The 13,915-nt window shown below is 43.9% G+C and overlaps 1 protein-coding gene across 1 annotated transcript in view; it reads right to left on the minus strand.

Moving 5' to 3' along the window:
* Positions 1–12,397: 12,397 nt before the first annotated feature.
* The window catches only part of ITGB1 (integrin subunit beta 1), a 74,933-nt gene continuing 73,415 nt past the window's right edge, over positions 12,398–13,915 (minus strand). The window contains exon 16 of the mRNA XM_084620898.1: positions 12,398–13,638. Coding sequence (XP_084477024.1) covers positions 13,573–13,638 — 66 coding nt within the window. The 3' untranslated portion in view covers positions 12,398–13,572. The remainder of the gene's footprint in view (positions 13,639–13,915) is intronic.

Raw genomic sequence — 13,915 nt, forward strand, 5'->3', positions numbered from 1 at the left:
TTTTGAAAAGAGGCGCAAAACATTGTGGGATGCAGATAAAATTATGGGATGGTGAAACTATGTTCACAATCATCCCACCATGACTCATTTGCCCCAATGAGGCATTGCAAACCCTTCCAAAAACACCTTGTGCTAGATGATGGCCAGTTGCACACTGGTGCAACTTCTTCTGCTTCTCTTGTTATTAGGGTGACTAATTATCAAGCAGTGCAGGTGTATTATAAGTTCCATCTATGGGAAAGAATGGCTGTGTTTGCCCAAGATTTGTGAAATGATAAAAGACTGGCAAATGCTATTTTGACAGAAGGACAGAATGTGGCAAAGCATACCCACAGAACATCAATTAAGGCTTCAGAATCTTCTGTTACTTTGAAGAGACATGCTTCACTCTGTTCATCTTCCATGGCTGAAGACACTAGAATTAAAGTGGAAGAGCTCTCCTTAAAAGGGAGTGGTCTTTTCAGCAATAAGACTGATGAACTGTTGGAAAAATTAAAGGAAACTAGACCCACTGCTCATTCAGTGGGTCTTTATCCCTCAACAAAAAGGAGGCCTTCTACTACTTTTTGACAGACACAATTTTACTCTCAGTTGTAATTATTTCTTCTCAAATCAGAGATATTGGGCAACAGCATCAGCCACCTATGTCTTCTTTCCAGAGCCAGCACAAAAAGAGGTCTGTCTCTAGACTTAAAATGAAACAGCCTGCTCTTCCTTCTTCATCTTCATTGAATACTAAGCCTCTGATGTGAGGTGAGGATTGAGAGTCATGGGCCAATTAGTGAGGACCTAACCCATCTTTTATTTGGAGACAGGCTAGCCCAATTCATCAATAAATAGAGGCTGATTACACTGGATTGATTGGTCCAGAGAAGAGAAGAGCTATCTATGCCTTTCAGTTCAAAAAATCAACCCTCTTTCAATTCCCCCTATGCTTCCCTTTTTAAGGAACCTTCTCATGGGGTTGTGACATTGCACCCCCATAAGGCTTTATGGAAATATGTTTATGAATGTATATGTAACATAACCGGAATATGTTTTATGCTACTGTAATAAATATAAAGGGAAGGGTAAACACCTTTAAAATCCCTCCTGGCCAGAGGAAAAACCTTTTCACCTATAAAGGGTTAAGAAGCTAGGATAACCTCGCTGGCACCTGACCAAAATGACCAATGAGAAGACAAGATACTTTCAAAAGCTGGGGGGAGGGAGAAACAAAGTGTCTCGGTCTGTCTGGGTGATGCTTTTGCCGGGGACAGAACAGGAATGGAGCCTTAGAACTTAGTAAGTAATCTAGCTAGATATGCGTTAGATTATGATTTCTTTAAATGGCTGAGGAAATAAGCTGTGCTGAAAGGAATGGATATTCCTGTCTTTGTGTCTTTTTGTAACTTAAGGTTTTGCCTAGAGGGATTCTCTCTTTTGAATCTAATTACCCTGTAAGGTATTTACCATCCTGATTTTACAGAGGTGATTCTTTTTACTTCTATTAAAATTCTTCTTTTCAGAAACTGAATGCTTTTTTCATTGTTCTTAAGATCCAAGGGTTTGGGTCTGTGTTCACCTATGCAAATTGGTGAGGATTTTTACCAAACCTTCCCCAGGAAGTGGGGTGCAAGGGTTGGGAGGATTTTGGGGGGGAAGACGTTTCCAAACAACTCTTTCCCAGTAACCGGTTAAACGTTTGGTGGTGGCAGCAAAAGTCCAAGGGCAAAGGGTAAAATAGTTTGTACCTTGGGGAAGTTTTAACTTAAACTGGTAAAAGTAAGCTTAGGAGGTTTTCATGCAGGTCCCCACATCTGTACCCTAGAGTTCAGAGTGGGGAAGGAACCTTGACAGCTACATATGCCATGTAACATATCTCTGCAAAGGTTATGATCTTCTGAATATATTCATCCTATTTGTATGCATGTGTCATTTTTGTACTCGAAGTTATAAATATTGGCTGTATACCTGTTTAATTTTAAATTGCCTCAGTGAAGCAGTTGGCCAGCTTCCTGAGAAAAGACTATTCTCAGTAAGTGCCCAATCAAGAAGCCCTTAAGCCAACAATGAACTTTGTGATGCCAATCCACATCTGAGCTTTCCCAGGAATGTGGCTTGGCTGATAAGGAACCCAGTCATGCATGGACATGTGACTTGCCGATGTGACTCCAAAACTCCATTTTGTAGCTGGATTCTACACAGGGGGAGGGAAGGGTGTCCACCCACAAGAGAAAGAAATCCTTCCATTTTTTCTTCAGCTGGCTCAAGAGTTAGCCTTTCCACCCCAAAGGTTACCTGAAACTGGGACAAAGGATGGTAACTACAGGTGGTGTGAGTGATTGCTGGACCCAGACTAGGAGACTAGTCTGCAAAAGGAAGCTTACTGGAACACCTCTGAGGGTGAGGTTCTATCTGTATTCAGTTTTCTTACTGTATTAGGCACAGACTTGCATGTTTTGTTTTATTTTGCTTGGTAGTTCACTTTGTTCTGTCGGTTACTACTTGGAACCACTTAAATCCTACTTTCTGTATTTAATAAAATCACTTTTAACTTATTATTTAACCCAGAGTATGCACTAATACCTGAGGGGGGTGAAACAGCTGTGCATATCTCTCTATCAGTGTTATAGAGGGTGAACAATTTATGAGTTTACCCTGTATAAGCTTTATACAGGGTAAAACGGATTTATTTGGGTTTTGGACCCCATTAGGAGTTGGGCATCTGAGTGTTAAAGACAGGAACACTTCTTATGCTGCTTTCAGTTAATCTTGCAGTTTGTGGGGCATGGTTCAGACCTGGTGTGTGTTTGTGGCCAACAAGCCTGTCTGGCATATCCAAGCAGGGTTCTGGAGTCCCAAGCTGGCAGGAAAACCAGGGACAAAAATAGTCTTGGCACATCAGTTGGCAGCCCTAAGGAGGTTTCTGTGATCCAACCCATCACAGGGGTTATTTTACTTTCAGAAGTACACACATTGCTCCAGATAAGAGCTGTCAAGGAGATACCCAAACTTCTGTGGGGTCAGGGTTTTTATTCAAGGTACTTCCTAGGACAGAAAAAAGATGGGGGTTTTCATCCAGTTTTAGATTTAAGAAAACTGAACAGATATAAAATCAGAATGTTGAGATGTATGTTAACCTTCGTCTCAATTCCCTCACTTACAACTATGGACTGGTTCTCAACTCTCGATTTGAAGGGTGCATATTTTCATATTTCTATCCAACAGAGTAGTCAAAAATACCTTCATTTTGTAATAGCCCAACAGCATTTTCAGTAGAAAGTCCTCCTGCTTAGCCTGACCACAACATCAAGAGTTTTTATAAAATGCCTTTCTATGGTAGTGGCACATCTGAGAAAACAGGGTATTTTTGTTTAGCAATCATTCAAATACGGGTAAAGGCTGTCATACACAAAGATGAGGAGGTTACTTACCTGTAACTGGAGGTTTTTTGAGAAGTATGGTCCCTCTCTGTATTCCGCTGAGGATTATATGCCATGCGTCTGGAGCCAGAGATTTTGAAAGCAGTAGTTACAGGTAAGTAACTTCCTCTTCTACAGTAGGGGCCAGGAGTGATGGCCCCTACTGTATTTCACTGAGGGTGATTAACGTGCAGTACCTATTTAAGAAGAGTGCAAGGAAGATGATGGAACCGTGGAATGGAGAACAGCCATGCCAAACAAGGCATCCGTTGCCATCTTGCACCAAGGTGTAATGGGAAGAAAAGGTATGTACTGAACTCCACGTGGCTGCCCTACATATCGGTAAGTGGTATGTCATGAAATGCAATCACAGTCAATGCTTGCACTCTTATGGAGCAGGCACATACCCCAAGGCAGGGATACAGTCCTGATAATTGACAGAGTGTAATGCACCCTGAAACCCACTTAAAAATCCTCTGAGTAGAGATCGCTTGGCCCTTAATCTTTTCTGCTATAGCGATAAACAGTCTAGGGCACTTCCTGAATGATCTCATCTTCTGCAGGTAGAAGGCCAGAGCCCTGTAGACATCAAGGGAGTGAAGGCACTGTTCCTCTGCTGACGCATGTGGCTTCAGAAAGAAAGCAGGTAAGTGCATGGGTTGGTTGAGGTGAAAGTGGGATACAACCTTCGACAGACACTTGGGGTGCAAGCTCAGGGAAACTTTGTCATTATGGAATATAAGGGAGTGGGGGGGTCCTGCCATCCTGGCCCCCAATTCACCTACCCTTCTTGCAGAAGCAATAGTTACCAGGAGGGTGACGTTCATGGAGAGGAGAGACAGAGAGCAAGAGGCCAGAGGTTCACAGGGAAGTTTCATCAATACTGTGAGGACAAGGTTGAAGTCCCATTGGGGAGCGATGGGTTGAAGGGGAGGTTAAGTTCATAAGAGGCCCTTCTAAAACCTTGTAGTAAAGGGGTGCATAAAGAAAGAGTGCCTCTCCACTAACAGTCACTACATGCACCTTGATGGGGTTGAGAATGAGTCCTGACTCCTTTGGGGGCAGGAGATAGTCCAAGAGAAGAGGAATGCCCACAGCCTCAGGGTAAGACCCCTCTGCTGGGCCCAAGAGGTCAAACACTTCCACTTGGCCCGAGAGGACCACCTCATAGACGGTTTCCTGCTACTCAAGAGGACATTCTCTACTGCAGACAAATATTCCCATTCTAGCAAAGTTCCCCGTCTAAAACCCAAGCTTCCAGGTGAAGCATCTGTGGGTCAGGATGCCTGATCCTGCCATTGTGTTGTGTGAGCAGTTCCAGAGAAGCTGGCAGCAGAAGCAGGGGATGTGCTGACGTGCAGAGGAGGGGAAACCAGAATTGGCAAGGCCAAAATGGGATTATCAGGATGATTGTAGCTCTCTCCAGTCTGATCTTGTGTAGGACATGCAGTAGGGCAGGAAAGGCATAAGTGATTTGTTCCAACCAGTGATGACTAGGGCATCACCTTGGGAAAGGGCACCAAGCTAAACTGGATGCATTTGTTGTTGGTGGAGGAGGTGAAGAGATCTCTGGTTAGAGTCCCCCAGCAGTCGAAAATGTTGGTGATCACAGCATCGTGTAGCTCCCATTTGTGGTCGTTCACAAATTTCCTGCTGAGAGAGTCTGCCATTAGGTTCTGAGTCTCTGGAAGATAGGCTGCTGACAACAGGATCTTGTGGGTGATGTACCAGTCCCAGAGACAAACCACTTCCACACAAAGTGACTTCATGGCCCCTTGTTTGTTTATGCAGTAAACAGTGGTGGAGTTATCTGACATGAAGAGAACATGACGGGAGTGAATGGACGGGAGAAATGTGCAACATGCTCTCCTTACCGCCCGAAGTTCTAGGATGTTGATCCTGGATTCCCGAGCGGTCCAAGTTCCTTGCGTCATGTGCTCACCCATGTGGGCACCCCATCTATTGAGTGACACATCTGTGATGATCCCCATGCTTGGGGAAGACGGAAGGAAGAGTATCCTGGTGCAAACCTGAACTGGGTCCGTCCACCATCAAAGGGAGAAATGAACCCTGTGTTGGAAGTGTTGAGAGTCTACCATAAATCTCCTATGGGTAGGATGGATATCTATGTGGAAGTAAGTGTCTTGTTTCTAGAGAGCTGTAAACTACATGCCCCTTTCTAGTGAGGCTGCAAGGGTAACCATACAAAATTTTGGTCTGTGTATGAAGCAGTTGAGATGACAGATCTAAGATTGGTCTCCATCCTTCCTTCTTCTTGGGTACCAGGAAATAGCTGGAATAGAACCCTGCGCCTTGAAAGGCCATAGGACCAGGCTTTAACACTCCCCTTTGCAGTAGGACGTCCACCTCTAGGGCAAGTATACTGTTGTGAGAGTGGTCCCAGAGGATGGGGGATGTGGATGTGGTGAGGTAGTGTCATGAACTCGATTGTATAACCATGTCAAAGGACATCCAGGACATACTTGTCCATTGTTATCACACTCCAAGCTGGTAAAAAGAGAGCTACATGTTGCAAAAAGGAAAGGAGGTGGGTCATACATATGGTAGGATGAAACGTGGTTAATGGCTCAGATGCACTCAGAAATATTGTGTATGTGAATACTGTGTGGTGTTGAAAACTGTGTGGACGGACCAGGAGGATGGTATCAGTAGGTCTTCTGATGCTTACGAGGAGGCTCGTAGGACACCGATGAAAGAATTGAGGAGTTCTGAACAATTGTGCAGGAGGCAGTGGTAAAACTTGAGCATGGGTGCTGGTGTATAGATACCCAGCAATTGCAGAATGGCTCTGGAGTCTTTGAAGGACTACAGGGAATCATCAGACTTCTGGTTGAAGAGGTGAGATTCATAAAAAGGGAGGTCCTCAATAGTATATTGTACCTCCCTGGGGAAATCAGATGAATGCAACCAGGATTCCCTTCTCATGACAATTCCTGTGGTCATAGTGCACAAAGACGTGTCTGCCGAATCCACCAAAGACTGCAGTGTCATTCTGATGACCAGTTTGTCTTCCTCTAAGATAATCTGGAAGAAAGCTTGATCCTGCTGGGGAAGCTTGTCCACTAACTGACCATAATTTAGGAAGTCATATTTAGCTAATAATACCAGGTAGTTGGAGATCTGAAACTGAAGGCTGGTTGAAGAAAAGACCTTGCAACCTCGGATGTCCAGTCTCTTACCCTCCTTGTATGATGGAGCAGAATGCGGATGTTGCTGTTGGACTCATTCTGTTGCTGCTTGTATAACCAGAGAATTGGGCAGGAGGTGAGAAAACAGAACTCAGACCCCTTTGCTTGTACATAGTAGCTCTTTTCCACACCCTTTGGGGTCAGTGTGCAAGTGGTCAGAGTATGCCAGTCAGTTTGGGCTGGTTGGAGAATGGTATCGTTGATCAGTAGTGCCACTTGGGGAGGTACCAATGCATGCAATATCAAGTAACCGATGTTGGCTCTCCTGCATTTCCTCCAGCGGAATGTGAGGGACATCAGACTCTCTTTGTAACTATTTCCTGGAACTGACGGTAGTCATCCGGGGTGGGAGGAATGAGTAGACAATGCTGCTGCATCTGGAGAAGATGAAGTGAACTGCTCTGGTTCCGGTGCTACCGTCGGAGTTGGGCTAAGCAGTGCATCCTCCAACCCCGGTTCTGAATGCCTACTTGACAAAGGCTGGAGGTGCAACATGGGGGATTCTTCTTGGGCTGATCAGGAAGGTTCCAAAGGCAGATATTGGGGCCAAGACCCCCAGTACGACCTACTAGGAGGATCTGGCGGTTGGTGCAGAGGGCCCCACAGAGAGGGGTACCAATGACTCCCGAGATGAGACAAGGGAGGGTATTGTCACTGAGCCGGTGGGACCTTTGGATAGTCATGCTGATGGTACAGAAGAGGCGAACCTTTCCTTCTATCAGAGTCCTCCGATGCCGAGAAATCAGAGCCTTGTTCGAATGGTGGTGCTACTGGGACCCTGGGAGTCATAAGAGAGGGTCAGGAATATGACCTGAAGGAGGTAAGTGCAAAGCAGGGGAGTGTATTCTCTTAGGTGGCTGATACACCTGAAGATGTGGAGACCTCACCTCTTCCAATACAAAGAGTTCATTAAGGCTGGGTGCTGACTTGAGCCTTCCCAGTGCCAGCAGCATGCACTCTGCAGTCAGAAACAAAACTGGAAGCTGGAACAGAGGACTGTCTCAGAACTGAGAGTTCGCTTGATTTCAACGGTGCTGATCTGGAAGGGGTACATCACTTCATGACCGGGACCAGTGGGTCCAGTGTTCTGTGTGACTTCTTGTCATATTTGTGAGCCTTGGAACATGCCATGTCTCCGTGGCTGGAATTTGTGGAAGATCACAGTGTCCTTCTTGGGCCTTGAGGAAGACTTACTGCCATGTTTACGCATATGCTTCCTTGCCTCATGATCTAGGCCCTGACATGGGATCCATAACTCCAGTGGAACCAGACTTGAACGCCTCAATAGGAGGCTCACGCTTCGATTCCTCAGGCTGATGTATGGGATAGGTGGGTGTTCCCTGGCCTGGATCCAACTGCAGCCTCATTGCGACTTCCATGAGGTGCTCCTTGAGGCGGAGGGCCTGGCCTTCCTGGGTATGGCTTGGGAGGTAGATACTGCACCTGGATGCAATGTGGACTTCCCCCAAGCAGAAAAGGCAGTGTTGGTGCTCGTCACTGACAGAGAATAAGCAAGAGCAGGAGGTGCAGATCTTGAACCCTGCTGTCTTCGGTATAAGCCAGTACTCAGGTGTGGGCACTGATGGGGGAATGGGAGGCTGGAAAAACAGTGTCCAAAGTCCTCAAATCCTAAAAGCTACTGCTATACTAAAAAACTATTACCTAAACAACAAAAATATTACCTATATACAAGAGTAAAACAGTCATTTTTTCTGTGTTCTAGAAAGTGCGTCACAAGAGACGAGAGAACAGCAGAGGCTCCGACTTGGACCATGCAGCAGTAAGAAGGAACTGAGAGTGTGGTTGGTCCACCCTGCCCTTTATTGCCTCGGCAAAACTATGAGGTAGAGCAAGGGCACGTGCGGACCAACAGACACTACGGCTTTCAAAACCTCTGGCTCCGGATGCATGCAGTGCGTTGAACTCTCAGTGGAATACAATAGGGACCATTACGCAAAAAAGAACTATTATGTCCCATTGCTTTTACAATTCTCTCCTTTCAGATTTGGGTCTGCTTCTGAACGCAAAAAAAAAAAAAAAAAAAAAGATCTATACCCAACCTAGAGAATTCTTCTTATAGTTTTACATTGGACTTAATAACCATGAACGCTTTTTCTCAGAGGACAGGTTTATGAAAATAGAGCAATCTGTTTTCCAAAGGCGAACCTGCCAAACCCAGAAAGAGGGCCTCTTCCAGGATCTCATGAGTTTGATGGCAGCTACAACTTATGTAACTCCATTTACTCATCTCAGAATGAGGCTGATGCAGATGTCTCAAGTCACAGTCTTCAAATGTTTGTTGCTGTGACAAGGCGTGCTTGCCCACACTGGTACGGCAAGGGTCAACTCTGCTCTCTTGGCTGAGGAGGCTATGCCCCCTTGGGCCTGCTGGACATGCTCTGTCTGGAGACCAGTATAAAAGGGAGCAGCCCAACTCATTTGGGGCTGACTGCTGATGAAGGAGGATGCCTGCTGCAGGCTCCAGTCCGGGAACTGTTGAGGCACCAGACAGCAGAGGCCAGAGACACTGAGATGCAGGTGAATGCCCAAGCTCCTGTGGACACCCAAGGGCCAATGGAGATGTTGACAGCTACACAGGCTGAGGAGCCTATGGACCTTGGAGACACCAGGACTACCACACCAGGGATAGGGTAGGAAGTAGTTCAGGGGGGACTTAGTCAGTGTGCTGGGTGGCATCATCGTGTTTCAGATGGATGCCCCACCGACCCAGTGGTGAGTGCTCCTGCCACTGCTAGGGCCCTGAGCTGGGACCCAGTGGAGCAGGGTGGGCCTGGGTCCTCCTACTCAGCTGCCACCCACCCCTAGCTGGCAGCCTACTACCCCGATTCTCTGCGAGGCCACACAGCCCTGTTGAACAAGGCAGCCATACTGATTCTGACCAACGGGACATGCAGCCCTGAGGGGGAGGGCAGTTGTACTGACTCTGACCATGGGGCCACAAAGCCCTGAGAAAGGGCAGCCATATTGACTTTTACCCCTAGGCCACGCTATCCTGAGGCAAGGGGGGGATCGTATAGACTCAGCCACGGGGAAATAACTACCATGACCCCAACCCAAAAGGGATGGGGCGCGCTTGCCCTGTGACAGTTGCCATGCCTCAGAATGTCCTCAATTTGTTGAGATGATAGATGGACAGACCAAATGTTCTCAGAGGCATCCTGTTCAATTCCCCTTTCACCATCGGTCACAATAACTTCAGATTCATCCAACAAGGATGGGGTGTGCATTTAGGCCATATCATAATCAGAAGCCAAAAGGCTTTTCAGGAAATGAGCTTGCATATACATATGTTGGTGTCAAGAGCCACTCTTTTGATGCTCAGATCTTTCCTTCCTTATGTAGAGGGAAAGATTTATTCAGGTAGCAGCAGACAACACAATCACTACATATTATGTGAACAAAGACTGGGGGGTGTTCATTCTTTCCATTTATATGCTGAAGTGGTCAGATTATGGAATTATGGTGCATTCTTCACAAGGTCTAGCTGGTGAGCTTGCATTTGACAGGGGAGAGCAATGTGCTAGCAGATCATTTCAGCAGGGACAATTTTCAGAGGCATGAGTGGTCCTTCAAAGGTCAAGTTTAACTGGGAATTGGTCCTGCTTCGAGCAGGGGGTTGGACTAGATGACCTTCTGGGGTCCCTTCCAACCCTGATATTCTATGATTCTATGTAGCAAAAGGCATCTTCAGTTGTGGTTGGCCTGCTGTAAACCTATTTGCAACAAGAGTCAATAAAAAGCGTAGTCTCTTCTGTTCATGAGCAGGAAGGGCAGTCAGTCCATCTCAGACACCATCCTTGTGCAGTGGAAAAGGGGCTTTCCCTCCATTTCAATTAATTCAGAAAATGGTGAAGAAGATTAATCAGGACAGGGCAAGAATGATACTGACTGTCCCAGCTTGGCCAAGACAGCAGTAGTATCTGGACCTGCTTCAGCTGTCACACAGAGTTTGCATGCATTTCTGTCTCCAGATCTCTTGCCACAATAGCAAGGCAGGTCCCTCAGTCTCTTCATTTGACTGCCTAAGCTATTGGACTTGGACTAATCTTGAACAGTCCAGTTCCTTCTTAGTGCAGAATAGACTGCTCCATTTTAGAAAGCTGTCTACTAGAAAGTGTTGCTTCGATTTTCCAGTTTCAGCTTCTACATTTTGGAGTATTTAACTTACTTAAAATTTCAAGAGTTATCTAGTTCCTCTTAAAGTTCACTTGGCAGCTATCTCAGCTTACCATTTTTTTTTTTGGCAGTGATTGATTGTTGTTTGTGGATGATGCAGTTAAAAGATTATGAAGGGGGTACCTAACGTATCCTTTGAGGGATCCAGTTCCCTCTTGGGATCTTTCTCAGGTCTTATCTATGTTTATGAAACCACTGTTTGAAACCTTGGTGGAATGTTCCTTATTTTATTTATCTATTAAAACTGTATTCATTATTGCTATACTATCATCCAGAAGGGTGAACTGCATGCTGTAATGAGTGTGTTCTTAGACTTGATCCCCCAGGTTTTTACCAAATAAAGTATCTGAGTTTCTTACAATCAGACAATTAGTTTACCAATATTTTTTCCTAAGCCACATAGAGGGGAATATGTTACACGCTTTAGATACTGGAAGGGAGCTTACTTATTATTTACATAGAACTAAGAGTTTTACAAAATCATGTAGGTTGTTTTTTATGCTAAGAATAATGTGGGGTCATAGTTAGAGCCCTGCAAATATGCAGATATCCGCAGACCATGATTGTGGATTGCAGAGATACATGTTTTGTATCCGCACAGGGCTCTAGTCATAGTGTGTCTGCTCAGACTATTCTAGATGGGTTAAACAATATATCACTGAACGTTACAAGTTAGCAGATATTTCTGTGCCTACTATTGTATGTCCTCATACTAGAGCTGTAGCAGCACTTAATATGTTCCTATTTTACAAATTTACAAGACTGCTACTCCCAAGTCAGTAAATCCATTCACTAAACATTATGGTCTAGATTTGGCTTCAAGAGCAGATGCCAAATGAGGCAGAGCAATGCTTGAATTATTATTAAATTAAAGCACTGTTTCCACCTCCTGAGTTTTCTGCACTGCTTGTCAAAATACTGATAAGTGGAACTATGCAGACCCTCTCAAAGAAGTAGTGAAGGTTACTTGCTTCATCTGTAACTGGAGTTCTTCAAAATGACTCTACATAGTCGTGCTTCCCATCCACATTTTGCTCTTCTTCACAGTCCCATTATGGCTTCTCTGGGACAGCAGAGGCAAGAGGGAAGAATTGAGGCAGTAGAGGGCACAGTACACCCTTACATAGCCTCTCCCTCAAAAAGTTCAGAAACAGTGAGGAGAGGGGGCACATGGGCACAACCTGGAAAAGGTTACAGGGTTAGGTAGCACCAGGCGGTGCAATACCCATAAGTGGGAGTATGCAGAGTCACCTCAAAGAACTCTGGTTACACAAAACCAACTTTCATTTTGTGCACAGTGTAAGAATTCTATTCTTTTTACGTTTGAACAAATAATTTTGAGTTTACTTTTGTATAATTAACTCACTTTCCTGATACTTGGTCCAAAGAGCATATTTGGTATAAATATAACCTCTCTTCCTCCTCCCTAAACTCTAAAATTGACTATTGTAGGCAGCTAGATTTAAGAATTTTTTAAAAAAATAATCTTTGAGGAACCCTAACTTTGATACAATTTTGTACATTATAAAGATTGTACAGGTTGCTTGAACAGTATTAACATCCCCATTGTAGAAAGGCAAGATGAGGTTTAGGTGTTTTTAGGTACTTTTAATTAATAAATAACTTCAGTAATAGCACTGTAAAAAGTGAACATCTGTTAAAATAAAAAGGCACTTAAAACAACATAACCAATTTGGAACAGATGCAATCTTAATGTTCACAGGCAAATATACATGGCACATGTCAAAAATGAAACCTGACAGTGACAGTCATGTCACAGTACAAACTATGCAATCTCAGCTACAGGGTAAAGGCAAATGTACAGCCAAGACTGCAAAAGAAAATAAAGTTGTGCTAATAGAAAAATATTACAAAAATTGCAACCAAATACATTAAAAGATTAGAAAGGTGACAAGGCATCACGCTTTAAAGCAAGGAAACATTACCATAAAGGACACTATATGAATTAAGGCCCTCATGTATTTAGAGGATGTCCTGGTGAGTGCTTCATGGTACTGCAGGCCGGCCAGGGCTTGAATTTACAAAGAAAAAATATGCAAGATACTAAGCAGCAACTTCTTGAAAAATGGCACAAATTTTAAAGCTTTTCCTTCCTAAAATTTTCTTCCTAACCCCTTCAATTTGTCCATAACCTGGCACTTGACAATTTAATATTAGCTATGCAGACACTTTTCACAGCCTTTTACACCGTTTGTTTCCATCCTATTCATCTTACTGTTTCTAATCAGATATATCTAACAGCTACCCAGTCATTGATTAACTTTAAAAAAAAATGTGCGAGTTTGCAAGGAAATATTTAGTTAACATTTTAACTATGTCTGCAAACTCAAGCCCTGATAACCCTGTAAAGCTAAAACTTAATTTTTAATACTCAGTGGCTAGGCAGAGCCCTCATACTGATTGATTTCACCGTTTCCCTCCCAGTCACATCACAGCAGTATCGTACACTTCCCACAGAAGACCTACATTTGAACAGCACAGTAAGGAAAAGGTCAAAAAGGCACCATGTGACCTTAGCTGATTAGGCTATGCAGTCTCAAGTTTTCTGTCAGTCCCCTGGCACTGATTATTTTATTTGGAAAAAAAAAATTACATATTGTACATTTTTAAAACCTGCATAGGAAACAAACCTACATGTAATGAGTTAGTAAAATCACTGCAGAATTGCCCTAAATCTATCTTACTGTGACTACAAAAATTGCTACGTTGCATACAGTGTTGTGAAGTAATACAAGTAGTGTTCATTTTCCCTCATATTTAGGATTGACCACAGTTGTCACTGCACTCTTGTAAATAGGATTTTCACCCTAAAAAAAAAAAAGAGAAATGTTTACATTAGTATTAAAAGTACACACAACAAGCATTGCATTTATGCCAACTTTGCAAACAAAAGACATATTTTAACATATTACCCATTGATCTGTAGTGTTTCCAGATGCTGTAAGTAAATACTAGCTTAAATTGTCTGAACAGCAAGATTTTCTCTATCAACTTTAGTAAAAGGCATGCTTAGCTAATAAACGCTAAAGTGTTAGGACAGATCTCTACTTTAGGGTCACTCAATGATTACCTATTCTGTTCTTT

Source organism: Lepidochelys olivacea (assembly GCF_965140295.1).
Source record: "Lepidochelys olivacea isolate rLepOli2 genome assembly, chromosome: 2".
In the NCBI taxonomy this organism is placed as follows: Eukaryota; Metazoa; Chordata; order Testudines; family Cheloniidae; genus Lepidochelys; species Lepidochelys olivacea.